The 26,138-nt window shown below is 51.1% G+C and overlaps 1 protein-coding gene across 1 annotated transcript in view; it reads right to left on the bottom strand.

Moving 5' to 3' along the window:
* The window catches only part of SLC22A31 (solute carrier family 22 member 31), a gene marked incomplete in the record, with an annotated part of 27,399 nt that extends 11,136 nt beyond the window's left edge, over window positions 1–16,263 (bottom strand). Inside the window, 4 exon segments of the mRNA XM_073605942.1 lie at window positions 786–954; window positions 4,279–4,433; window positions 7,584–7,687; window positions 15,817–16,263. Coding sequence (XP_073462043.1) covers window positions 786–954; window positions 4,279–4,433; window positions 7,584–7,687; window positions 15,817–16,035 — 647 coding nt within the window.
* Between the last annotated feature and the right edge of the window lie 9,875 nt (window positions 16,264–26,138).

Consider the following 26,138-nt stretch of genomic DNA (forward strand, 5'->3'; position numbering starts at 1 on the left):
GGGACAATGTAGAACGGGGGGCCAATGTAGAACAGGGGCCAAGGTAGAAGGGGGAGGGGCCAATGTAGAACGGGGCGCGAATGTAGAACGGGGCCAATGTAGAAGGGGAGGCGGACGTAGAAGGGGGGAGGGGGCCAATGTAGAACGGGGCCAATGTAGAAGGGAGGCGGACGTAGAAGGGGGGAGGGGCCAATGTAGAACGGGCCAATGTAGAAGGGGGAGGGGCGAATGTAGAAGGGGAGGCGGACGTAGAAAGGGGGGGGCAATGTAGAATGGGGCCAATGTAGAAGAGGGGAGGGGCGAATGTAGAACGGGGCGAATGTAGAACGGGGCCAATGTAGAACAGGCCAATGTAGAACAGGGCCAATGTAGAAGGGGAGGCGGATGTAGAAGGGGGGAGGGGCGCATGTAGAACGGGGCCAATGTAGAAGGGGAGGGGCGAATGTAGAACGGGGCCAATGTAGAAGGGGAGGGGCCAATGTAGAATGTGGCCAATGTAGAAGGGGGGAGGGGTGCATGTAGAACGGGGCCAATGTAGAACGGGGCCAATGTAGAACGGGGCCAATGTAGAAGGGGAGGCGGATGTAGAAGGGGGGAGGGGCGAATGTAGAAAGGGGCGCAAATGTAGAAGGGGAGGCGGATGTAGAAGGGGGGAGGGGCGAATGTAGAACGGGGCCAATGTAGAAGGGGAGGTGGATATAGAAGGGGGGAGGGGCGAATGTAGAACGGGGCCAATCTAGAATTTTAGGAAAGAACTAATTTAAAGGGTCACTTCCGTTACTTACCACCAATAGCTCATTAGAAGGGCTAAGAGGCCAGTTATCACCCCCTGCAGGATCTTCCAGTCCTTACACAGAACAGCCAGACCAGGCAGTAGTAGTTCTCCGCTCAGCCAGAAGAAGCCGGCAATCATCGTTATCATAAGTCGGTGACCCGGCAGGCAAAGCTCCAGCCCTGGGATGGGGAGAAGAGAGATGGTTACCGACTAGAATGGAGAGGTAATAGAAGTTTGGGTGGTAATTCAATACCCAAAGTGTGTAAAGCTGCCCATATACCTGACAATCTGACAATCCAACATCACATAATGAAAGGACTTACCTAAACAATGTACTCAATGTGTTGCCAAACAGGTCCTTTAATTGCATAGTTGTTTAATGGAGATTGCATAAATCAGATTGTAACATGTATGGGGAGCGCAAGGTTTCACTAGGGGGCGATACAGAGTTCTTCTGACCATGCACAGAGCCTGCTGGAAGGTCTCTGTGCGATCAGCTCCATCTTCCTTTCTCATAGATCCGTGTGTATACTGCTATATACTAGCAAAATTGGAACTACCACTATTTTATTCTCTAGGGTGTCGGCTTTTAGAAAATAGATCATGTTTTGGGGGGTTTTTATGTAATCTTCTGGCCTAAAATTTTTTTTTTTTTTTAATGTGGGCAAAAACGGCTCTGGCTATGAAAGGGTTAAATCATAAGTCCACCTTCGGGAGCAGGTTACATGTTTTACCCGTAAAATTTGTTAGTAAAAAAAAAAAAAAAAAAAACCCTGTCTCAAAGCTAACTTTTTTAGCTGGCTCCTGGATTCAAAGCAAATTTGTCAAGCTGTGCTGTGAGCCAAAGAGTCGGAGGAAGGGGGGAAGGGGGGAAGGGGGTGGACATCTTACGGCCATCATTGTCCAAGGCTCAGAGGCAAAGGGTACCTACCTGAGGTTCCTTACAGCCGCGGCCAGCTTGTAAGAAAGAAAAGAGAAAAGTAGATGACAAAGTGTGGTGGAGCCATAGAATGAACATCTCTGGTCACCTTCCCTACACCCCCCCACACTATTCTCTTCACCCACCTGAGAGAGGAGTGAAGGCCCCATAGAAGGTCTACCTTGACCATTGCTGGTGTCCTCTGGTGTCATTTTGGATATTTTCATATTCCAATTAACTTTACTCAGAGCCCACGTGAGGGGCGGCCGTTTCTTATTTTGACCCCATATAAGGTCCAAGTCCCAACTCAGGGAGGAGGACGACTCTCTCTCCCCATCCCCCCCTTGTGACAGCACTGGGTGCCTTAGTGACCAATCATTAACACCAGTGCTGTCACATGAGAGGAAGGGCAAAGAGTCACCCGCCGCCACCGCCAAGTGAATGTGGTGGAAGGTGAACAAAGAGAAGCCGAATATTAAAGGAGAAGCTGTTATTGAAGGGCCCTCTGGGAGCTCCGAGTACCCGACTATTAGGAAGGTCAACACTGAAGAACACCCACAATGCACTGGGAGGTCATTAAAGTGAGGGGGTCCAGCAGAAGTGATTACCAAAAATGTTTCATGTCAAACACCAGATTACCTATACCCCGTTCTTCTAAGCAAAGGTTCATTCACTATTCTAAAAAAGGGACAGGTGCACTTTAACCTCCTGCCACCCACGCAACGCACGTGTGCGGCAGCAAGGAGGGTGGGCTTTAACGCTTTGTGTCCCGAGAGCTTCCAGCACAGTGACTGACCTATCAGACAGCTCGGGTCTTTACTGATGAGGAGCCGTAGCCACATGATCAGCCAGTCCTTCCTGCCTCTGCGTGTAAAGACCCCGTTATAGGAGACCCCAGAGCTGGGCGGGATAGGGGGGTTAACAAGCCACAAAAAACACAATAACAGGGCAGAATGTCTCCTCCAGCCAAAGATGGGAGCTCACAGTCTGGGAGAAGGAAAGGAAAGGAAAAGGAAAAAAAGGAAAAGGAAAAGGAAAAGGAAAAGGAAAAGGAAAGGAAAAGGAAAGGAAAAGGAAAAGGAAAGGAAAGGAAAAGGAAAGGAAAGGAAAGAAAAGAAAGAAAAGAAAAGGAAAGGAAAAGAAAAGAAAAGAAAAGAAAAGAAAAGAAAAGAAAAGAAAAGAAAAAGAAAAAGAAAAGAAAAAGAAAAAGAAAAAGAAAAAGAAAAAGAAAAGGAAAGGAAAGGAAAGAAAAGAAAAGAAAAGAAAAGAAAAAGAAAAAGAAAAAGAAAAGAAAAGAAAAGAAAAGAAAAGAAAAGAAAAAAGGAAAGGAAAGAAAAAGAGTTTTTATTTCGATAGATAGAATTTTTTATTTATGTATATTTTATATTAATAAAAACAATATTGCTAATAGACAATAACAGTTAAAATAATAGTAATACTAATTAATAATATAAACATTTTAACAATATTATACTAATACTACTACTAGTGAAGAAAAAGAAAGAAAGAAAGAGAATAAGAAGAAAAAAAAAAAAAAAAAGGGGGGTGAGAGAGGCAGAGAAAAAGAAAAGAAAAAAAAAGGAGAGAGAGAGAGAGAGAGAGAGAGAGAGAGAGAGAGAGAGAGAGAGAGAGAGAGAGAGAGAGAGAGAGAGAGAGAGAGAGAGAGAGAGAGAGAGAGAGAGAGAGAGAGAGAGAGAGAGAGAGAGAGAGAGAGAGAGAGAGAGAGAGAGAGAGAGAGAGAGAGAGAGTAAATAATAATAAAACGCATTATTAATATTATTTTTGGTATACTTATCATGCTTTGATGAAGGCTTCTTAGCCGAAACGCGTCAGTGTATAGTCTGTGCACATTAACTAATAAAGTACTTTTATTCAAGAGCATCCGAGTTGCCAGCCTTCCTGATTTAAGTATCGTATCTGTGGGGCCTGAATGTCCCGGCTGGAGCACCGGATCGCAGTCCGTGGACGTTTATATTGGCAGTGGAGCCGGGGTAACAATTTGTTTCACTTTTTTGGCTGACTAGTAATTTAGGATCACCGGATATATTTTTAATCCTTTCTTCATTAATATAAGCTGACCCTCTATAAATCTATAAAGATGAATCTTGCTGAACAATGTAAACTTTGTAAAAAAAAAAAAAACAAAAAAAAAAACCCAAGAGTAGAATATATTATTATCCTTTTCTATTTTTATATTGTACGGCTGTTATGTACTTCCTGTAATAAAAATCAATAGAACATTTACAAAAAAAAAAAAAAGGCAGAAGTATTAAAAAGAGTGAAGTGTTTTTTTTTTTTCTCATTCCTCCAGTACAGCCCAGAAAATGTGATCGGTTTCTTTTAAGAAATGATTTAATTTTGGACACACAAAGCTCTTGGCGCTGAAGTGAATTTGGCGATCGCCCTGCGACTACATCCTATGTTCCATCCCCCGCCCTTCATTTCACATCTCCGACACAAAGTTAAAGCATACACAGCCCCCACCCAAAGCAAACACCATGGGACAAGGTGAGAAGGAGGGGGGGAGGGAGCCCAGCCAAGGAGCTCGCTGCTTTCCCTCCAGTAAACATACGATTGCACTTACTGGCTATGTACAGCGACAGGAAGATTCCAGCCAGAGACGCTCCGAAGCCGGCCTGGAGGGGGAGGAAGCTGAGGAATCCCGGGGAAAAACATAAGGCCCCTCCAAGGGGCAGCGCCACCACCAGGGCGCTAATAAACGCATTGCGCCTTCCAAACCTGTAAAAAAATTAATTTGTTAATAAAAAAAAAAAAAAACACAGGACCACTGGTAAGAAATACTCCAATAATAAAACACATTTATATTAAATAGTCCTACTTAAAAATCTGGACACCAGGAGCACCTGAATGACCACAACATACAGGGATATACAATGTAATAGTGACACATAATCACACACATAGGTTGGACTTGATGGACTTGTGTCTTTTTTCAACCTCACCTACTATGTAATACTATGTATGAATTCCGCAGACTTTGTGCTCCCAGATCCTGAGCTCAGGGCTGTATTTCTAGATATAACTTGTAGTGCCACCTTCTGGTAATACCTGGAATTGCTGTGTAGCCTTACAATACAATGGTTCCTTTAGGGGAACTATTGTATTTATAGGATATCTGTATAGCAAAACACCCCCCCCCCCACTTAGAGCTCCGGCCAAAATGAGAATCACGATTTTTTTACTTAGAATAAAAAGATCACGATTCTCGCGACGTAATTTTTCCCTCTCAAGTATCCCCCTATCCTCCTTTCAGGTACCCTAATTATCTCAGGTGTCCCCCTTTTCCCGCTCTCTCTCTCTCTCTCTCTAGTGATTCCCCCCCCCCCGTCAGGTGCCCCCAATCCCAGCATCTCCCCCCCTCTATGTTAGGTGTCCCCCTTGCTCTCTCTCTCAGGTGTGCCCCCTCCGTCTCTTCCTCTTCCATGTACCCCCCCCCTCCCCCTCTGTCAGGTGTCACCTCACCTGCTGCTGGATTTTGCTGTCCTCTGACACCACCCAGTGTATTGTGGCCCCGGAGGGACACACCTGGCACAGCAGGCAGAGCACCCCGAGCAGAGAGACCCCCATTGGGGGGATCCGGATGGTGCCGGTCAGGGCTCCAGCCTTGGGGGGGGGGGGGGGGATTTGGGGGGCTGTGCTCCTGCTCTCCGCCATGTTTGTCTGCTGACATCACACGCTCGGGCGCACACAGGTGACGTCAGATGTCTCACGCTGGCTCCGACGGCTTCCCTCCGCTCTGAAACAGGCGCAATGCTTTGAATGGTCAGAATCCATAGAATCGTTCAAATCCGGAGTCGCGATCGTGGCGGGTGGAGAATCGCGATAACGATTCTCCGCGATGAATCGCGCAGCTCTACCCCCACTCCTACTAAACAAAAAGTGTGTGTGTGTGTGTGTGTGTGTGTGTGTGTGTGTGTGTGTGTGGGGGGGGGGGGGTAGGCAACCTCGGCAAGTCATGCCCGGGCCCAGGTCGGGGCACTTCTTTAATAATTTGGGTTTGGAATAGGATCTCCAACAAGCTCATATGGGGTGTGGGGATCAGGTGTCCCCAAACTTCTGAACTCATCTCATGTATTTAAAGTGGAAGTAAAACAAACATCCATAAAACTGTTTCATTTTGGTCACGTGCCGGAAATGTAACATTCCCATTGGTTGTGCTCTCAATCGAACTGTCAAACCATCCAATGGCTGCTGTCATAACGGATCACATGTGCAGCGTCATGTTGTAGTCATCCGGCTGTCCTCAGGTCTCACTACTTTGAGTCGGTAAATCAGAACAAGGTGGCGGCCTATGAAGTGACAGTGCAGTCAGCGTGTCCGATTTGCTCCCTGCCCACAAAGTACCAACTAGAATCAGCAGGATAGCCAGGCAGTTTGCACATTCAGAGGAAGCCGACAACGGCGGCTCGCTCCAACGACAAATCACTTTAGGCTCCAATCACACGCGGGCGACTTGTCATGTGACTTTGCACACTAAAAACCACATGACAAGTCGCCCCCCATGTTTCTTCAATGACAACCATTAAAATGTGTGACTTAAAGTGGTTGTAAAACCTTAAAGTGGGGACGGGTGCATGTCAAAAAACAGGTGCCCCCCCCCCCTCCCCCCCGAAAGGTGCCAAATATGGCAGCGGAAGGGGGGAGGGTAGAGCTGCACGATTTTGCCCAAAATGAGAATCATGATTTTTTTGCTTAGAATAAAAAGATCACGATTCTCGGGACGTAAAATCTGTCACATTATACACAAAAAAAAAAAAAAAAAAAAAAAAGGGCTAACTTTACTGGTTAGTTTTCTTTTTCTTTTTAATTCATTAAAGTAATTTTTTCCAAAAAAATTGCATTTGAAAGACCGCTGCGCAAATAAAGTGCGACATAAAATATTGCAACAACCACCATTTTATTCTCTAGGCCAGTGATGGCGAACCTCGGCACCCCAGATGTTTTGGAACTACATTTCCCATGATGCTCTTGCACTCTACAGTGTAGTGGAGCATCATGGGAAATGTAGTTCCAAAACATCTGGAGTGCCGAGGTTCACCATCACTGCTCTAGGGTCTCTACTAAAAAATATATATAATGTTTGGGGGTTCTAAGTAACTTTCCAGCAAAAAAAAAAAAAAAAAATTATTTTAACTTGAAACCAACAAATGTCAAAAAAAGGTTTAGTGTTTAAGTGGTTAAACTTTTTTCACTTACACACAAAGTCTATTCCATTGACAAACTGTTACAATGTTTATACTTAAGTTCAACTGATAAAGAATGTTGGGATTCTTGGCAGACTGCCCGGTTTTTCTCTTCCTTTCTTTTGATGGCTTCAGCAGAGCAGAGAGAATTCTTTGCATAGCAAGATTTGTGAAACACTTTAGTCAAGATCGCGATACCGATTCTTGACGATGAATCACGATAACGATTCTTGACGATTAATTGTGCAGCTCTAGGGGAGAGTAGGAAGCAAACAAGTGGAGCTTCACGTTTTTTTTTTTTACCTTTTGCGTTCTATACATTAAGATGAAAAATCTTCTGTGCTGCAGACCCCACCCCCCCTCTTTTCTTACCCGAACCAGATCCGATCCAGCCGCTGTCTCTCTCCTCATTGGACAGATTGATAGCAGCAGGGGCCATTGGCTCCCGCTGCTGTCAATCAAATCCGGTGACACTGGAGCCTGGGGGGGTGCAGCCGAGTCCCGCTGTCTGTCAATGGACGCAGCAGTGGGACTCGGGGACGCGCCCGCATAGACGCGCTCAGGGAAAGTGGCTTGCGTGTTATCGCAATGAACTGCTGTGAATGGGCCTATAAAGAAACTGTCATTCTAAAAATGAACTAACATGGAGAAAAGAAAAAAGTCCCAGCAATGAGGAGTCACCTACCTGTCACAGATGCAGCCAAATACAATGTAACCAAACAGCCAGCCAACCAGGTAGCAGATCTGCTCCAGCTGCACCTTCCATCCATTATCACATACGAGGTCCCACTGAGAACAGAACATCAGGACTCCATGTCAATTTCTTTTAAGTTCTTTTTTTTATATTTTTCTAAAACTTTTTAGTTGTTGTTTTTGATCCGTTTTACAAATAAACATTTAATATATGATAGAGGACTCCCAGAGCACTGTGGGTTAGCTAAAAAAGAGAGCACAGTACTTGGTAAATCCTCAGATCTGAGCGTCTCAAATGTGTGTAAAATTGCGCAATTTCACAGTGAGAGGAAGGGATGTTGCTCCTCCCACCGTGTGGCGTCAGAGGACGACGAGGATTTCGGCGTGATGTAAGCAGGCCGTTACCGGCTTGTGAAAAGCGTCAGATCAAGGCGATCTCAGTATGATCAGATGCTTTAGATCAGGGGTAGACAACCTGGGGGCCCTCCAGCTGTTGCAGAACTACAAGTCCCATCATGCCTCTGGGAGTCATTGTAACTGCCAGCATTGCAATGCCTCATGGGAAATGTAGTTCCACAACAGCTGGAGGGCCCCAGGTTGCCTACCCCCTGCTTTAGAGAGCAGAGGAGAGATTTGAGGCCTAATAGACCCCCCTGATCTCTCCATAAAGAGGACCTGTCATGGCCCATGCTATCAGAGGGAACATTGTTCATCCCGTAGGATAGCAATAAAGTTAATATAAAAAAATAAATAAAAAAGTTACAGTGTAAAAAATACATTTAAATAAAATAATGATAAAAAAAAAAAACAAAAAAAAAAAAAAAACTAAATCTCCGTCGACCCCCTCCCCCTGTGCTCACACGCAGAGGTGAACGCACACATATGTAAACGTTGTTTGCACCACACATGTGAGGTATCGCCGCAAACCTTCCAGCGAGAGCAATAATTCTAGCGCTGGACCTCCTCTGTGACTCTAAACGGGGGACCTGTAAAGGCATTTAAAGCGTCATCTATGGAGATTATTTTTTAGGGAGCTTCGTTTAGCGACATTTCACGAGTGTGCACAATATTAAAGCGTGACATGTTAGGTATCCATTTACTCGGCGTAACATCATCTTTTATATTTTAGCGAAAACAATTGGGTATTATATTGTGTTTTCGTGCAAAAATATTCATTGAAGTGTATTTTTTCTAAAAAAAAAAAAAAAAAATGGAGTTGGAAAAACTGCTGCGCAACAGAAAAAAAAAAAAAATGCAACACCCGTCATTCTATTCTCCAGGGCCTCTGCTATACACAACATATATAATGTGTGGGGGGTTCTGAGTAATTTTCTAGTAAAACAAATGTTGATTTTTACATGTGGGAGAGAAGTGTCAGTCTTGGCCGGGGGGGGGGGGTAGGGCGGAGCTGATTGGCTCTGGGGAAGTTTGGCAGATCTGCTCTCCTGTGTTCAGTAGACGGCCCGAGGCCAGCGAGGTGTGTGCATGCGTCTGCCACGTTTTTACAATTCCAACCTGGTATGTGACCTGTTCCCTGCTGGAAAGCCTGGGGCCAAATCTGCCTTCCCAGGGGCCCCGACTACCAGCAGGTGAAGGTCCTAAAAAAGGGTCTTTAAAAAAACAAAAAACTTCTTCACACAGAAAACTCCTCTCTATTACTTTCTGCAAATCTCCGAATCCCTTTATATTGTGTCGTCATCTGACGTCCTGCAAGAGGGGGGGGCTACATTCATTCTCCATGTGCCCCTGTATGTAGGAATGTAGCCCCCCCTCTCTTGGTCCCCCTGTATGTAGGAATGTAGCCCCCCCTCTCTTGGTCCCCCTGTATGTAGGAATGTAGCCCCCCCTCTCTTGGTCCCCCTGTATGTAGGAATGTAGCCCCCCTCTCTTGGTCCCCCTGTATGTAGGAATGTAGCCCCCCCTCTCTTGGTTCCCCTTGTATGTAGGAATGTAGCCCCCCTCTCTTGGTCCCCCTGTATGTAGGAATGTAGCCCCCCTCTCTTGGTCCCCCTGTATGTAGGAATGTAGCCCCCCCTCTCTTGGTTCCCCTTGTATGTAGGAATGTAGCCCCCCCTCTCTTGGTCCCCCTGTATGTAGGAATGTAGCCCCCCCTCTCTTGGCCCCCCTGTATGTAGGAATGTAGCCCCCCCTCTCTTGGCCCCCCTGTATGTAGGAATGTAGCCCCCCCTCTCTTGGCCCCCCTGTATGTAGGAATGTAGCCCCCCTCTCTTGGTCCCCCTGTATGTAGGAATGTAGCCCCCCCTCTCTTGGTCCCCCTGTATGTAGGAATGTAGCCCCCCCCTCTCTTGGTCCCCCTGTATGTAGGAATGTAGCCCCCCCTCTCTTGGTCCCCCTGTATGTAGGAATGTAGCCCCCCTCTCTTGGTCCCCCTGTATGTAGGAATGTAGCCCCCCTCTCTTGGTCCCCCTGTATGTAGGAATGTAGCCCCCCCTCTCTTGGTCCCCCTGTATGTAGGAATGTAGCCCCCCCTCTCTTGGTCCCCCTGTATGTAGGAATGTAGCCCCCCCTCTCTTGGTCCCCCTGTATGTAGGAATGTAGCCCCCCCTCTCTTGGTCCCCCTGTATGTAGGAATGTAGCCCCCCTCTCTTGGTCCCCCTGTATGTAGGAATGTAGCCCCCCTCTCTTGGTCCCCCTGTATGTAGGAATGTAGCCCCCCCCTCTCTTGGTCCCCCTGTATGTAGGAATGTAGCCCCCCCTCTCTTGGTCCCCCTGTATGTAGGAATGTAGCCCCCCCCTCTCTTGGTCCCCCTGTATGTAGGAATGTAGCCCCCCCTCTCTTGGTCCCCCTGTATGTAGGAATGTAGCCCCCCTCTCTTGGTCCCCCTGTATGTAGGAATGTAGCCCCCCTCTCTTGGTCCCCCTGTATGTAGGAATGTAGCCCCCCTCTCTTGGTCCCCCTGTATGTAGGAATGTAGCCCCCCCTCTCTTGGTCCCCCTGTATGTAGGACTGTAGCCCCCCCCCCTCTCTTGGTCCCCCTGTATGTAGGAATGTAGCCCCCCTCTCTTGGTCCCCCTGTATGTAGGAATGTAGCCCCCCTCTCTTGGTCCCCCTGTATGTAGGAATGTAGCCCCCCCTCTCTTGGTTCCCCTTGTATGTAGGAATGTAGCCCCCCCTCTCTTGGTCCCCCTGTATGTAGGAATGTAGCCCCCCCTCTCTTGGCCCCCCTGTATGTAGGAATGTAGCCCCCCCTCTCTTGGCCCCCCTGTATGTAGGAATGTAGCCCCCCCTCTCTTGGTCCCCCTGTATGTAGGAATGTAGCCCCCCCTCTCTTGGTCCCCCTGTATGTAGGAATGTAGCCCCCCCTCTCTTGGTCCCCCTGTATGTAGGAATGTAGCCCCCCCTCTCTTGGTCCCCCTGTATGTAGGAATGTAGCCCCCCTCTCTTGGTCCCCCTGTATGTAGGAATGTAGCCCCCCTCTCTTGGTCCCCCTGTATGTAGGAATGTAGCCCCCCTCTCTTGGTCCCCCTGTATGTAGGAATGTAGCCCCCCCTCTCTTGGTCCCCCTGTATGTAGGAATGTAGCCCCCCCCTCTCTTGGTCCCCCTGTATGTAGGAATGTAGCCCCCCCTCTCTTGGTCCCCCTGTATGTAGGAATGTAGCCCCCCTCTCTTGGTCCCCCTGTATGTAGGAATGTAGCCCCCCTCTCTTGGTCCCCCTGTATGTAGGAATGTAGCCCCCCTCTCTTGGTCCCCCTGTATGTAGGACTGTAGCCCCCCCTCTCTTGGTCCCCCTGTATGTAGGACTGTAGCCCCCCCCCCTCTCTTGGTCCCCCTGTATGTAGGAATGTAGCCCCCCCTCTCTTGGTCCCCCTGTATGTAGGAATGTAGCCCCCCCTCTCTTGGTCCCCCTGTATGTAGGAATGTAGCCCCCCTCTCTTGGTCCCCCTGTATGTAGGAATGTAGCCCCCCTCTCTTGGTCCCCCTGTATGTAGGAATGTAGCCCCCCCTCTCTTGGTCCCCCTGTATGTAGGACTGTAGCCCCCCCCCCCTCTCTTGGTCCCCCTGTATGTAGGAATGTAGCCCCCCCCTCTCTTGGTCCCCCTGTATGTAGGAATGTAGCCCCCCCCTCTCTTGGTCCCCCTGTATGTAGGAATGTAGCCCCCCCCTCTCTTGGTCCCCCTGTATGTAGGAATGTAGCCCCCCTCTCTTGGCCCCCCTGTATGTAGGAATGTAGCCCCCCTCTCTTGGTCCCCCTGTATGTAGGAATGTAGCCCCCCTCTCTTGGTCCCCCTGTATGTAGGAATGTAGCCCCCCCTCTCTTGGTCCCCCTGTATGTAGGACTGTAGCCCCCCCCTCTCTTGGTCCCCCTGTATGTAGGAATGTAGCCCCCCCTCTCTTGGTCCCCCTGTATGTAGGAATGTAGCCCCCCCTCTCTTGGTCCCCCGTATGTAGGAATGTAGCCCCCCCTCTCTTGGTCCCCCGTATGTAGGAATGTAGCCCCCCCTCTCTTGGTCCCCCTGTATGTAGGAATGTAGCCCCCCCTCTCTTGGTCCCCCTGTATGTAGGAATGTAGCCCCCCCTCTCTTGGTCCCCCTGTATGTAGGAATGTAGCCCCCCTCTCTTGGTCCCCCTGTATGTAGGAATGTAGCCCCCCCTCTCTTGATCCCCCTGTATGTAGGAATGTAGCCCCCCTCTCTTGGTCCCCCTGTATGTAGGAATGTAGCCCCCCTCTCTTGGTCCCCCTGTATGTAGGAATGTAGCCCCCCTCTCTTGGTCCCCCTGTATGTAGGAATGTAGCCCCCCTCTCTTGGTCCCCCTGTATGTAGGAATGTAGCCCCCCTCTCTTGCCCCCCCTGTATGTAGGAATGTAGCCCCCCCTCTCTTGGTCCCCCTGTATGTAGGAATGTAGCCCCCCTCTCTTGGTCCCCCTGTATGTAGGAATGTAGCCCCCCCTCTCTTGGTCCACCTGTATGTAGGAATGTAGCCCCCCTCTCTTGGTCCCCCTGTATGAAGGAATGTAGCCCCCCCTCTCTTGGTCCCCCTGTATGTAGGAATGTAGCCCCCCTCTCTTGGTCCCCCTGTATGTAGGAATGTAGCCCCCCCTCTCTTGGTCCCCCTGTATGTAGTAATGTAGCCCCCCTCTCTTGGTCCCCCTGTATGTAGGAATGTAGCCCCCCTCTCTTGGTCCCCCTGTATGTAGGAATGTAGCCCCCCTCTCTTGGTCCCCCTGTATGTAGGAATGTAGCCCCCCCCTCTCTTGGTCCCCCTGTATGTAGGAATGTAGCCCCCCCTCTCTTGGTCCCCCTGTATGTAGGAATGTAGCCCCCCTCTCTTGGATCCCCTGTATGTAGGAATGTAGCCCCCCCCTCTCTTGGTCCCCCTGTATGTAGGAATGTAGCCCCCCCTCTCTTGATCCCCCTGTATGTAGGAATGTAGCCCCCCCTCTCTTGGTCCCCCTGTATGTAGGAATGTAGCCCCCCTCTCTTGGATCCCCTGTATGTAGGAATGTAGCCCCCCCTCTCTTGGTGCCCCTGTATGTAGGAATGTAGCCCCCCTCTCTTGGTCCCCCTGTATGTAGTAATGTAGCCCCCCTCTCTTGGTCCCCCTGTATGTAGGAATGTAGCCCCCCTCTCTTGGTCCCCCTGTATGTAGGAATGTAGCCCCCCCCTCTTGGTCCCCTGTATGTAGGAATGTAGCCCCCCCTCTCTTGGTCCCCCTGTATGTAGGAATGTAGCCCCCCTCTCTTGGTCCCCCTGTATGTAGGAATGTAGCCCCCCCTCTCTTGGTTCCCCTGTATGTAGGAATGTAGCCCCCCTCTCTTGGGGGCTATCGATCAATCATCACTTCACCGATCTGCATTAGGATTGGTTGTTGCACACAAAAGATATTTATTCAATTTATGAGAAGCAAATGAGTCCCCCCCCCCCCCCAATGATCGCTGGCTGAGATAGATGGAATGTGCGGTTCTATTGATCGGCGATCTGTGATGGACGACTGAAGGGGATAATTTAAAAGACTCAGAATGACCCCCAGGGGGAGACACATGACTGGTATGTGGGTCACAGAACAGACACTGGGGGATCCTCACCTGGGCGGGGGAGGGCTTACACGGGAAGGGGGGTGGGTCTCTCACCTGGGCGGGGGAGGGCTCACATGGGAAGGGGGTGGGTCTCTTACCCGGGAGGGGGCGGGGTATCTTACCTGGGTGGGGGTTGGGTTTCTCACCCGAGTGGGGGAGAGGGGTGGGTCTCTCACCTGGGCGGGGGAGGGGGCTCATCTAGTTGGGGGCGGGGTCTGGCCTCTCACCTGGGTGGGGTCTCACCTGGGCAGGGGGGGTCTGGTCTCTCACCGGGGTGGAGGCGGGTCTCATCTAGTTGGGGGCGGGGTCCCTCACCTGTGTGGAGGTGGGGTCTCATCTAGTTGGGGGCGGAGTCTCACCTGTGTGGAGGCGGGGTCTCATCTAGTTGGGGGCGGGGTCCCTCACCTGTGTGGAGGCGGGGTCTCATCTAGTTGGGGGCGGGGTCTCACCTGTGTGGAGGCGGGGTCTCATCTAGTTGGGGGCGGGGTCTGGTCTCTCACCTGGGTGGGGTCTCACCTGGGCAGGGGGGGGGTCTGGTCTCTCACCGGGGTGGAGGTGGGTCTCATCTAGTTGGGGGCGGGGTCTCACCTGGGTGGAGGCGGGGTCTCATCTAGTTGGGGGCGGGGTCTCACCTGGGTGGAGGCGGGGTCTCACCTGGGCAGGGGGGTCTGGTCTCTCACCGGGGTGGAGGCGGGTCTCATCTAGTTGGGGGCGGGGTCCCTCACCTGTGTGGAGGCGGGGTCTCATCTAGTTGGGGGCGGGGTCTCACCTGGGTGGAGGCGAGTCTCATCTAGTTGGGAGCGGGGTCTCTCACCTGTGTGGAGGCGGGGTCTCATCTAGTTGGGGGCAGGATCTGGTCTCTCACCTGGGTGATGGTGGGGGTCTCACCTAGTTGGGGGCGGTGGTCATCTAGTTGGGGGCGGGGTCTCATCTAGTGGGGGGCGGGGTCTAATCTAATGGGGGGCGGGGTCTAATCTAGTGGGGGGCGGGGTCTCACCTGGGTGGAGGCGGGGTCTCACCTGGGCAGGGGGGTCTGGTCTCTCACCGGGGTGGAGGCGGGTCTCATCTAGTGGGGGGCGGGGTCTCATCTAGTGGGGGGCGGGGTCTCATCTAGTGGGGGGGCGGGGTCTCATCTAGTGGGAGGCGGGGTCTCATCTAGTGGGAGGCGGGGTCTTATCTAGTTGGAGGCGGGTTCTCACCTGTGTGGAGGCGGGGTCTCATCTAGTGGGAGGCGGGGTCTCACCTGTGTGGAGGCGGGGTCTTATCTAGTTGGAGGCGGGGTCTCACCTGTGTGGAGGCGGGGTCTCATCTAGTTGGGGGCGGGGTCCCTCACCTGTGTGGAGGCGGGGTCTCATCTAGTTGGGGGCAGGATCTGGTCTCTCACCTGGGTGATGGTGGGGGTCTCACCTAGTTGGGGGCGGTGGTCATCTAGTTGGGGGCGGGGTCTCATCTAGTTGGGGGCGGGGTCTCATCTAGTGGGGGGCGGGGTCTCATCTAGTGGGGGGCGGGGTCTCATCTAGTGGGGGGCGGGGTCTCATCTAGTGGGGGGCGGGGTCTCATCTAGTGGGGGGCGGGGTCTCACCTGTGTGGAGGCGGGGTCTTATCTAGTTGGAGGCGGGGTCTCACCTGTGTGGAGGCGGGGTCTCATCTAGTGGGAGGCGGGGTCTCACCTGTGTGGAGGCGGGGTCTTATCTAGTTGGAGGCGGGGTCTCACCTGTGTGGAGGCGGGGTCTCATCTAGTTGGGGGCGGGGTCCCTCACCTGTGTGGAGGCGGGGTCTCATCTAGTTGGGGGCAGGATCTGGTCTCTCACCTGGGTGATGGTGGGGGTCTCACCTAGTTGGGGGCGGTGGTCATCTAGTTGGGGGCGGGGTCTCATCTAGTGGGGGGCGGGGTCTCATCTAGTGGGGGGGCGGGGTCTCATCTAGTGGGGGGCGGGGTCTCATCTAGTGGGGGGCGGGGTCTCACCTGTGTGGAGGCGGGGTCTTATCTAGTTGGAGGCGGGGTCTCACCTGTGTGGAGGCGGGGTCTCATCTAGTGGGAGGCGGGGTCTCACCTGTGTGGAGGCGGGGTCTTATCTAGTTGGAGGCGGGGTCTCACCTGTGTGGAGGCGGGGTCTCATCTAGTTGGGGGCGGGGTCTCACCTGTGTGGAGGCGGGGTCTCATCTAGTTGGGGGCGGGGTCTCACCTGGGTGACGATGGTCTCCTCCAGCCAGCAGGATTCGGTGTAGTTGTCGGTCCGGTTCTCGCACTCCTCTCTCCGGCACCCCGGGCCCCCTCCGGTCAGGATGGAGGAGGAGAAGGAGAGGGCGAGGAGTACATTGGGGAGCCAGGAGGCCGCCGATACCAGCCGGGTGTACCGACCGAAGCCGCCCGCCAGCGGCCACACTCTGCCATCGAAATCCATGTGTGAGGGGGAGGAGCGAAGGGGGCGGGGATCGGATCTAATCTCCGCCCTCCGTGTACCGATCACCGACTACAACCCCCGACATCCCCCACCATACACCGTCCACGTCATCGTACCGGGAGAGGCCGCCGTCCGGAATGTCCGTCTACCGGTCACCAACTGCATCCCCCGCAACCGCCCCGCCCACACTACAGCCTGTCCGCCTATTACACAAATCCGTCCCGCCCACCCAGAGACTAGCTATTACGGCCCCGCCCACCCATAACTCTGCACAACAATAATCTCTGCACTTGTATCTCCATAACCCGGCCCCCTTCTATCAGAGGCACCGCCCACCCCCATAACACTGCCCCCTTCTATCAGAGGCACCGCCCACCCCCATAACACTGCCCCTTCTATCAGAGGCGCCGCCCACCACCCCCATAACACTGCCCCTTCTATCAGAGGCGCCGCCCACCACCCCCATAACACTGCCCCCTTCTATCAGAGGCGCCGCCCACCCCCCCATACCATCACTCTGTCCCTTCTATCACAGGCACCGCCCACCACCCCCATAACTCTGCCCCTTCTATCACAGGCACCGCCCACCACCCCCATAACTCTGCCCCTTCTATCACAGGCACCGCCCACCACCCCCATAACTCTGCCCCTTCTATCAGAGGCACCGCCCACCACCCCCATAACTCTACCCCCTTCTTTTAGAGGCACCACCCACCATCCCCATAACTCTGCCCCCTTCTATCAAAGGCTCCGCCCACCACCCCATAACTCTGCCCCCTTCTAACAGAGGCACCGCCCACCACCCCATAACTCTACCCCCTTCTTTTAGAGGCACCACCCACCATCCCCATAACTCTGCCCCCTTCTATCAAAGGCTCCGCCCACCCCCACAACCCTGCCCCTTCTATCAGAGGCACTGCCCACCACCTATAACTCTGCCCCTTCTATCAGAGACACCGCCCACCACCCCCATAACACTGCCCCTTTTATTAGAGGCACCACCCACAACGTCCATAACTCTGCCCCTTCTATCAGAGGCACCACCCACCACCCCCATAATCCCGCCCCTTCTATCAGAGGCACCGCCCACCACCCCCATAACGCTGCCCCTTTTATTAGAGGCACCACCCACAACGTCCATAACTCTGCCCCTTCTATCAGAGGCACCACCCACCACCCCCATAATCCCGCCCCTTCTATTAGAGGCACCGCCCACTACGCCCATAACTCTGCCCCTTCTATCAGAGGCACCGCTCACCACCCCCATAATCCCGCCCCTTCTATCAGAGGCACCGCCCACCACCCCCATATCCCTGTCCCCTCCAAACTCAGCTGGTCCCCCCTCTTTCATCACTGTGACTCCCACCATTTCCATATCATCCCACACAAAGTCTGGTCTCAGGAAAATTAGGACCACCCACTCCTCCAGACTAACTCCACCCATCAAGGCTAATTGATATTTGCATAGCTCCTCCCAAGAGCCCGCCCACTGCTTGTATCAGGACTGAGGGTTCTGGAGACCAGTACAGAGGCGGGGTGCTGAAATCCTTCCTGTGTACAGCACCCTGCCGGCCCCTCCCACCAGCCATGATCTGCTTGTATTGCACAGAGAAGCACAGAGAACCAGTAATGACATCACTGGGTCTAAATAAGGAATGTACTAACAATCGAATGGATTTAAGCCTTTATTTAGCATGTTGGGAGACCAGAGACCCCCAAACAAGAAGCAGATTAAAAGTCAGCTTTATGTTCAAAGCAAAAAAAATAATCCAATATAGTGAATAAAATCTTGAAAAATAAATTCTATTTAAAAATAAGAAAAAAGCATCCCCTCCAGGTGAAGTCACTGAAAGGCATTCTACAAACTTTTTCTGTTGACCATTACCTGATTTATCCTGGAGGTATTGATGTATATAGATGGCTCCGCCTTCACCGATGTATATAGATGGCTCCGCCTTCACCGTGATCACATGATCAGACTGCCTGCTGGAAGAGGCATTTGCATAGCCAAATGTGAGTCTTGGGGCCCATTCACACCATGGCGGTGCGTTAGAGCATTAAAGCCCCACCCTGGGCAAAAACTAACTTTCAATCACCCCCCATTACCCATCCCCCCCATTGTCTTTTTCCTTTCCTGGTGAGTGACATCATCCTCCCCTCTCTCCTGAGAGGACCCCACTGGCAGCCATCTAATAGGAGATATCCACATCTGACAGGCAGCAACCTGGACACCTAAAGAAGGGACCTTCCAGGAAGTAAACAAAAGAGAAGGCCCGGGCCAGGTCATGTAATATGTAAGGGTGAGCTCAGGCGTGTTCGCAAACAGCACGTGCAGAGCTCCCAGGAAGTCGGCATTGCAGAGTGCTAATCACAAGCAGTGAGACATTGTCCCAATGCGCGGCTGCAGAGATCGGGAAATGTCTCACTGCCTGTGATTAGCGCTCCGCAGTGCCGACTTCCTGGCGGGCTCTGCACGTGCTGTTTGCGAACATGCCTGAGCTCATCCTTAGTAATATGGAGTGTCCACATCTGACAGGCAGCGACATGGACACCTAAAGAAGGGCCCTTCCAGGAAGTAAACAAAAGAGGAGAAGGCCCGAGCCAGGTCATGTAATATGGAGTGTCCACATCTGACAGGCAGTGATCTGGACACCTACAGAAGGGCCCTTCCAGGAAGTAAACAAAAGAGGAGAAGGCCCGGGCCAGGTCATGTAATATGGAGTGTCCACATTTGACAGGCAGTCATCTGGACACCTACAGAAGGGCCCTTCCAGGAAGTAAACAAAAGAGGAGAAGGCCCGGGCCAGGTCATGTAATATGGAGTGTCCACATTTGACAGGCAGTGATCTGGACACCTACAGAAGGGCCCTTCCAGGAAGTAAACAAAAGAGGAGAAGGCCCGGGCCAGGTCATGTAATATGGAGTGTCCACATTTGACAGGCAGTGATCTGGACACCTACAGAAGGGCCCTTCCAGGAAGTAAACAAAAGAGGAGAAGGCCCGGGCCAGGTCATGTAATATGGAGTTTCCACATCTGACAGGCAGTGACATGGACACCTAAAGAAGGGCCCTTCCAGGAAGTAAACAAAAGAGGAGAAGGCCCGAGCCAGGTCATGTAATATGGAGTGTCCACATCTGACAGGCAGTGATCTGGACACCTACAGAAGGGCCCTTCCAGGAAGTAAACAAAAGAGGAGAAGGCCCGGGCCAGGTCATGTAATATGGAGTTTCCACATTTGACAGGCAGTGACATGGACACCTACAGAAGGGCCCTTCCAGGAAGTAAACAAAAGAGGAGAAGGCCCGGGCCAGGTCATGTAATATGGAGTTTCCACATCTGACAGGCAGTGACATGGACACCTACAGAAGGGCCCTTCCAGGAAGTAAACAAAAGAGAAGGCCCGGGCCAGGTCATGTAATATGGAGTTTCCACATTTGACAGGCAGCAACCTGGACACCTAAAGAAGGGCCCTTCCAGGAAGTAAACAAAAGAGGAGAAGGCCGAAACCAATGCTCGTCTAATGTGAAGTGTCCACATCTGACAGGCATTGACAAGGACAACTAAAGAAGGACCCTTCTGAGATGTAAACAGAAAAGGAAAAGGCCCGAGCCCGAGTTACCATGGTTTCAGGTAAGTGAAAAAGAGCATTTAGAATAGATTTGTCACCTCATCTCTTTAAACTCGAACACCTTTGAATTACTCGGGTTCTGAGGCTAATTAAATGCAGATAAGGCACCAAGTGAGTTTAATTACCACCTTAATCAGCCTCAGAACCTGTGTAATTATTATGTGTTTGGGTTTAAAGGGATGAGGTGGCAACCATAATTTAGAATGTTATTATAGGATCAGTTTGGGGGGGGGGGTATAATTTTTGTTGGGGTGCATTGTGCCTGCGGTATGTATACACACCGCTTCAGTTGCTGTTCAGGGTTAAAGGACTGGTAAAGTAGGAAGGTGAATTGTATGCATTAAGATTATCACCCCTAATACCTCCCTGAGCCCCATCTTTATCCAGCGATGTCCACGATTCCCTCAGCCATACAGGACACTCCTCCTGATTGGCCGAGACAGAGCAGTGGCGCCATTGGCTCCTGTGGCTGTCAATCAAAGTCAGTCAGCCAATCAGGGGAGGGAGGGGCAAGAAGCAGCAAAGAGGGACCAGAGAAGAGGAGGATCGGGGCTGCTCTGCGCAAAACCAACTGCATAGAGGAGGGAAGTATAACTGGCCTGAGGTGTGATAGCGCCCCCTATAGATTCACAGGTTACAGAACATTTTTACTTTTTAATGAAGCAGGGGGAGGGGTTGGACCGTCTGTCAAGTTTTTTTTTTGCCTTTACTGCGTTCCCCACTCCATTTGTTCATGGCGGCCATTGCCGCTGACGCAGACCAGGGCTGAACATTCCAGAGTGTTAGAAGTATGAGAAATCCTCCAGCGGGGACACCTGTTTCCATGACAACGCTCAGATTCATTGCAGGCAGAGTTATGGGGGTCTCTGGTCCTGCAGCCCCCTATGGTACTCACCCCCCCCCCCCCACCTCCTAGAATAACGTGTCTCTGGTCCTGCAGCCCCCTATGGTACTCGCCCTCCCCCACCTCCTAGAATAACGTGTCTCTGGTCCTGCAGCCCCCTATGGTACTTGCCCCCCCCCCCCCACCTCCTAGAATAACGTGTCTCTGGTCCTGCAGCCCCCTATGGTACTCGCCCCCCCCCACCTCCTAGAATAACGTGTCTCTGGTCCTGCAGCCCCCTATGGTACTCGCCCCCCCCCCACCTCCTAGAATAACGTGTCTCTGGTCCTGCAGCCCCCTATGGTACTCGCCCCCCCCCACCTCCTAGAATAATGTGTCTCTGGTCCTGCAGCCCCCTATGGTACTCGCCCCCCCCCCACCTCCTAGAATAACGTGTCTCTGGTCCTGCAGCCCCCTATGGTACTCACCCCCCCCCACCTCCTAGAATAACGTGTCTCTGGTCCTGCAGCCCCCTATGGTACTCGCCCCCCCCACCTCCTAGAATAACGTGTCTCTGGTCCTGCAGCCCCCTATGGTACTCCCCCCCCCCCCCCACCTCCTAGAATAACGTGTCTCTGGTCCTGCAGCCCCCTATGGTACTCGCCCCCCCCACCTCCTAGAATAACGTGTCTCTGGTCCTGCAGCCCCCTATGGTACTCACCCCCCCCCACCTCCTAGAATAACGTGTCTCTGGTCCTGCAGCCCCCTATGGTACTCGCCCCCCCCACCTCCTAGAATAACGTGTCTCTGGTCCTGCAGCCCCCTATGGTACTCGCCCCCCCCACCTCCTAGAATAACGTGTCTCTGGTCCTGCAGCCCCCTATGGTACCTACGTCAATTGTTATAACAAAGTTTGTTATAATCCCTTGCAATGTACATAGATCACCCAGAGGGGGAGGGTTTTTTCTAAAAAAAAGTGGAGTTACGCCTTTAAAGTAACACTAAACTCTGATTTAAAAATATAATAGTCCAGTCTGTATTCATAACTTAGAAATGTCCCTTCAGTTGCTCTCCGCCTCTTCCAGATTTACAAATTTATTTTTTTTGCTGCTGTGATCTGACTTCCTGTTGGAGGTGGCTACATTCCTTCTCCATGGTCCCCCTGTATGTAGGAACGTAGCCACCCTCTCTTGCTCACTCCCAAGATGGACTATGGGATCCTGGGGTACTGTAATGCCCCGTACACACGGTCGGACATTGATCGGACATTCCGACAACAAAATCCTAGGATTTTTTCCGACGGATGTTGGCTCAAACTTGTCTTGCATACACACGGTCACACAAAGTTGTCGGAAAATCCGATCGTTCTGAACGCGGTGATGTAAAACACATACGTTGGGACTATAAACGGGGCAGTGGCCAATAGCTTTCCTCTCTTAATTTATTCTGAGCATGTGTGGCACTTTGTGCGTCGGATTTTGTGTTGGAAAATTTTATAGCCTGCTCTCAAACTTTTTGTGTCGGAAATTCCTATGGAATGGAGCCTACACACGGTCGGAATTTCCGACAACAAGGTCCTATCACACATTTTCCATCGGAAAATCCTATCGTGTGTACAGGGCATTAGACTATGGCTATGTTCATTCTCCATGGTTCCACTGTATGTAGGAAAGTAACCACCCTTTCTTGCTCCTTCCTGAGATGAACTGTGGACTATGGTCTGTGGGATCATGGGACTATGGTCTATGGACTATGGACTATGGACTATGAACTATGAACTATGGGATCATGGGACTATGGACTATAGGATTATGGCTTATGTTCATTCTCCATGATTCCACTGTATGTAGGAACGTGGCTACCCACTCTTGCTCACTCCCAAGATGATCTATGGATTGTGGGCTATGGACTATGGGATCATGGGACTATGGACTCTAGGATTATGGCTATGTTCATTAGCCATGATCCCACTGTATGTAGGAACGTAGCCACACTTTCTTGGTCATTCCCAAGATAGACTATGGACTGTGGATTATGGGATCATGAAACTATGGACTGTGGACTGTGGACTATAGGATCACGGGACTATGGGCTGTGGACTATGGACTATGGGACTATGAGCTGTGGACAATGAACTATGGGATCATGGGACTATTGACTGTGGACTATGGAATGTGAGATTATGGCTATGTTCGTTATTCATTGTCCCCACTGTACGTAGGAGATGGATTATGGGATGTGCAGTGTGCATAGAGCAGTGTACATGACCACAACTAACATGTACTGTTCCAAGATGGACTATGGACATGGGGGTATGGATTATGGGATCATGGGACTATGGCTATGTTCCTTCTCCATGGTGCCACTGTATGTAGGAATGTAGCCACCCTCTCTTGTTTGTTCCCAAGAGAAACTATAGACTGTGGGCTATGCACTATGGGATTATGGGAATATGAACTCTAGGATTATGGCTTTGTTCATTTCCCATGATCCCACTGTATGTAGGAACACAGCGACCATCACTCGTTCCCAAGATAGACTATGGGCTGTAGGCTATAAAATATGGGACCATGGAACTATGGGCTGTGGACTATGGGACTATGGGCTGTGGATTATTAACTATGGGATCATGGAACTATGGACTGTGGACTATGGGACCATGGAACTATGGGCTGTGGATTATTAACTATAGGATCATGGAACTATGGACTGTGGACTATGGGACCATGGAACTATGGACTGTGGACTATGGGACCATGGAACTATGGGCTGTGGACTATGGGACCATGGAACTATGGGCTGTGGACTATGGGACCAGGGAACTATGGGCTGTGGACTATGGGACTATGGAACTATGGGCTGTGGACTATGGAACTATGGGCTGAGGACTATGGGATAATGGGGACTATGGGCTGTGGATTATTGACTATGAGATCATGGGACTATGGGATCGTGGAACTGTGGACTATGGGACCATGGAATTATAGGCTGTGGACCATGGAATTATGGGCTGTGGACTATGGAACTATGGGCTGTGGACTAAGGAACTATGGGCTGTGGACTAAGGAACTATGGGCTGTGGACTAAGGAACTATGGGCTGTGGACTAAGGAACTATGGGCTGTGGACTAAGGAACTATGGGCTGTGGACTAAGGAACTATGGGCTGTGGACTAAGGAACTATGGGCTGTGGACTAAGGAACTATGGGCTGTGGACTATGGGATAATGGGACTATGGGCTGTGGATTATTGACTATGAGATCATGGGACTATGGGATCATGGAACTATGGACTGTGGACTATGGGATAATGGACTGTGGGACTATGGCTATGTTCCTTCTCCATGGTCCCACTGAAAGTAGGAACATAGCCACCCTCTCGTGGTCGCTCCCGTGACGGACTATGGGATGTGCAGTGTGCATAGAGCAGTGCACTTGCTCTGTCCAAAGATGGACTGTGGGCTATGGACTATAGGATCATGGTCCTTTTTCGTGGACCCACTGTATGTAGGAACGTAGCCACCCCCTCTTGTTTGTTCCCAAGATGGACTATGGGATCATGGGACTATGAACTGTGGGACTATGGCTATGTTCGTTCTCCATGCTCCCACTGTATGTAGGAATGTAGTCACCCTCTCTTGCTCATTCCCAAAATAGATTATTGACTGTGGACTATGGGCTGTGGGATCATGGGACTACTGACTGTGGACTATGGGATCATGGGACTATGGACTGTGGTCTATTGGCTGTGGACTATGGGATCATGGGACTATGGGATCATGTGACTATGGACTGTGAAACTAGGGCTATGGTTGCAATCCATGGTCCGGCTTTATCTCTCCTGGGACGGACTATGGACGGTGGGATGTGCAGTATACATGACCACAACTAACAAGCACTGTGGGGAGTGGGGGGGGGGGGGGGGGGGGGGGAGAGGTTCGAAGTGTATGAAGGATGGTATAAGGAGGCTGAAAAACACAAGAAGAAACAATTTTGATGAAGAATAGACAACAGGACAGTTAGGTAGCGGACGCGTCGGAGGATTTTGAAGAAGGAGATCGTTTTGAAGGTTTTGGAGCTCATCTAAAAACAATTTCTAATGAAGACATCCAGCATGACGGTTGCTGATGATCCCCAGGCCGGGGCTTTGCAGGGGGAAGAGGCAGCCTGGTGGGGGGGGGGGGGGCATGTTTGCACCCAGTACACCAGGCCATGCTGAGAGGTGTCAGATATTATAAAGTGACACCAGACACGCTTGGAACCGGTTCTGCAGTCTGGGATATTGAGGACAAGGAGTGCTCCTGATTGCTTACATAATAGTCAGGTGTCGGTATGCCGGAGTGCAGAACACGTCCATTATGTTCTCCCTGATGGAGGGGAATGATATACATGTTATGGTGTAAGGAGCACTCAGCTGTTCATAGCCGAGTCCTGCCTGCAGCACACATTCTACACATCCCTGACATAGAGAGGGAAACACCAACACCTGACATTATACACCAGTCACATGTATGTGGCACCCCAACGCACAATGCAAACGCACAGCAGCTCATCACAACACTCACGCTGTGGCTTGTAGTGTTCCTAAAGGGTTCTAGGTGTTATTTTTTTATTTATTTTTTAGTCTGTTGTGGGGCAGTGGCTTCCCATTTATAATGTGAATGGGCCCTGAATATATATATATATATATATATATATATATATATATATTTTTTTTTTAAATGTTACTTGTGCCTGAACTGGACAGACAGCAACACACTGGGGTCCAATCAGGTGTGCTGCATAGAATTGGAGGAAAAGGAGGAGCCTTATCAGTCTGCTGCTCCCTAAGGCCGGGTTCACCCCCATTCCAATTGGCATGACAGGAGAGGGTGACCAGGTCTCAATGGGGGCACAAACATTAAAAAAAAAAAAAAAATGACAGGGGGTCTAATCTCTCTCCACTCCATCCAAAACTGAAATAAAAGTTCTGCTTTATTTATACTTTATAGTGTAAGTGGTGCCAACCTCCTAGCTGTGTAGCAGAGCTGTGTATATCTCAGGATTGGATGGACAGATATACAATCCCCCTTCTATGTATTCAGCGGTTTTCCTGGACTTCGGCTTTGTCATGCGGAGTTTATTTATTTGTCATTTTATCCGCCTTGTAGACGGTTCCAGGTGAAAGGATTGAGGGAAGACAAATCCGGTGGAGTGGATAGACTTGTCTGGCCGTCTCGTCCTCCAGCCAGACGGTTCATCACTTCTTATCTGGTTACAAATCTGTAATCCTTTACTGAGCTAATCACCGTCTCACCTGTGTGCAGAGCGTGTGCAGAGTGCTGCTGTGCGGTGTGAAATTGTTGGTGGTTGCAGCTGCAGGAATTTGTGCGAGTCCCCCGTTTTACTGCGCGGGTGGCTGCAGCTGCAGGAATTTGTGCGAGTCCCCCGTTTTACTGCGCGGGTGGCTGCAGCTGCAGGAATTTGTGCGAGTCCCCTGTTTTACTGTGCGGGTGGCTGCAGCTGCAGGAATTTGTGCGAGTCCCCCCGTTTTTACTGTGCGGGTGGCTGCAGCTGCAGGAATTTGTGCGAGTCCCCCGTTTTTACTGTGCGGGTGGCTGCAGCTGCAGGAATTTGTGCGAGTCCCCCGTTTTTACTGTGCGGGTGGTTGCAG

This window comes from Aquarana catesbeiana, linkage group LG11, assembly GCF_042186555.1.
Source record: "Aquarana catesbeiana isolate 2022-GZ linkage group LG11, ASM4218655v1, whole genome shotgun sequence".
Taxonomy (NCBI): domain Eukaryota; kingdom Metazoa; phylum Chordata; class Amphibia; order Anura; family Ranidae; genus Aquarana; species Aquarana catesbeiana.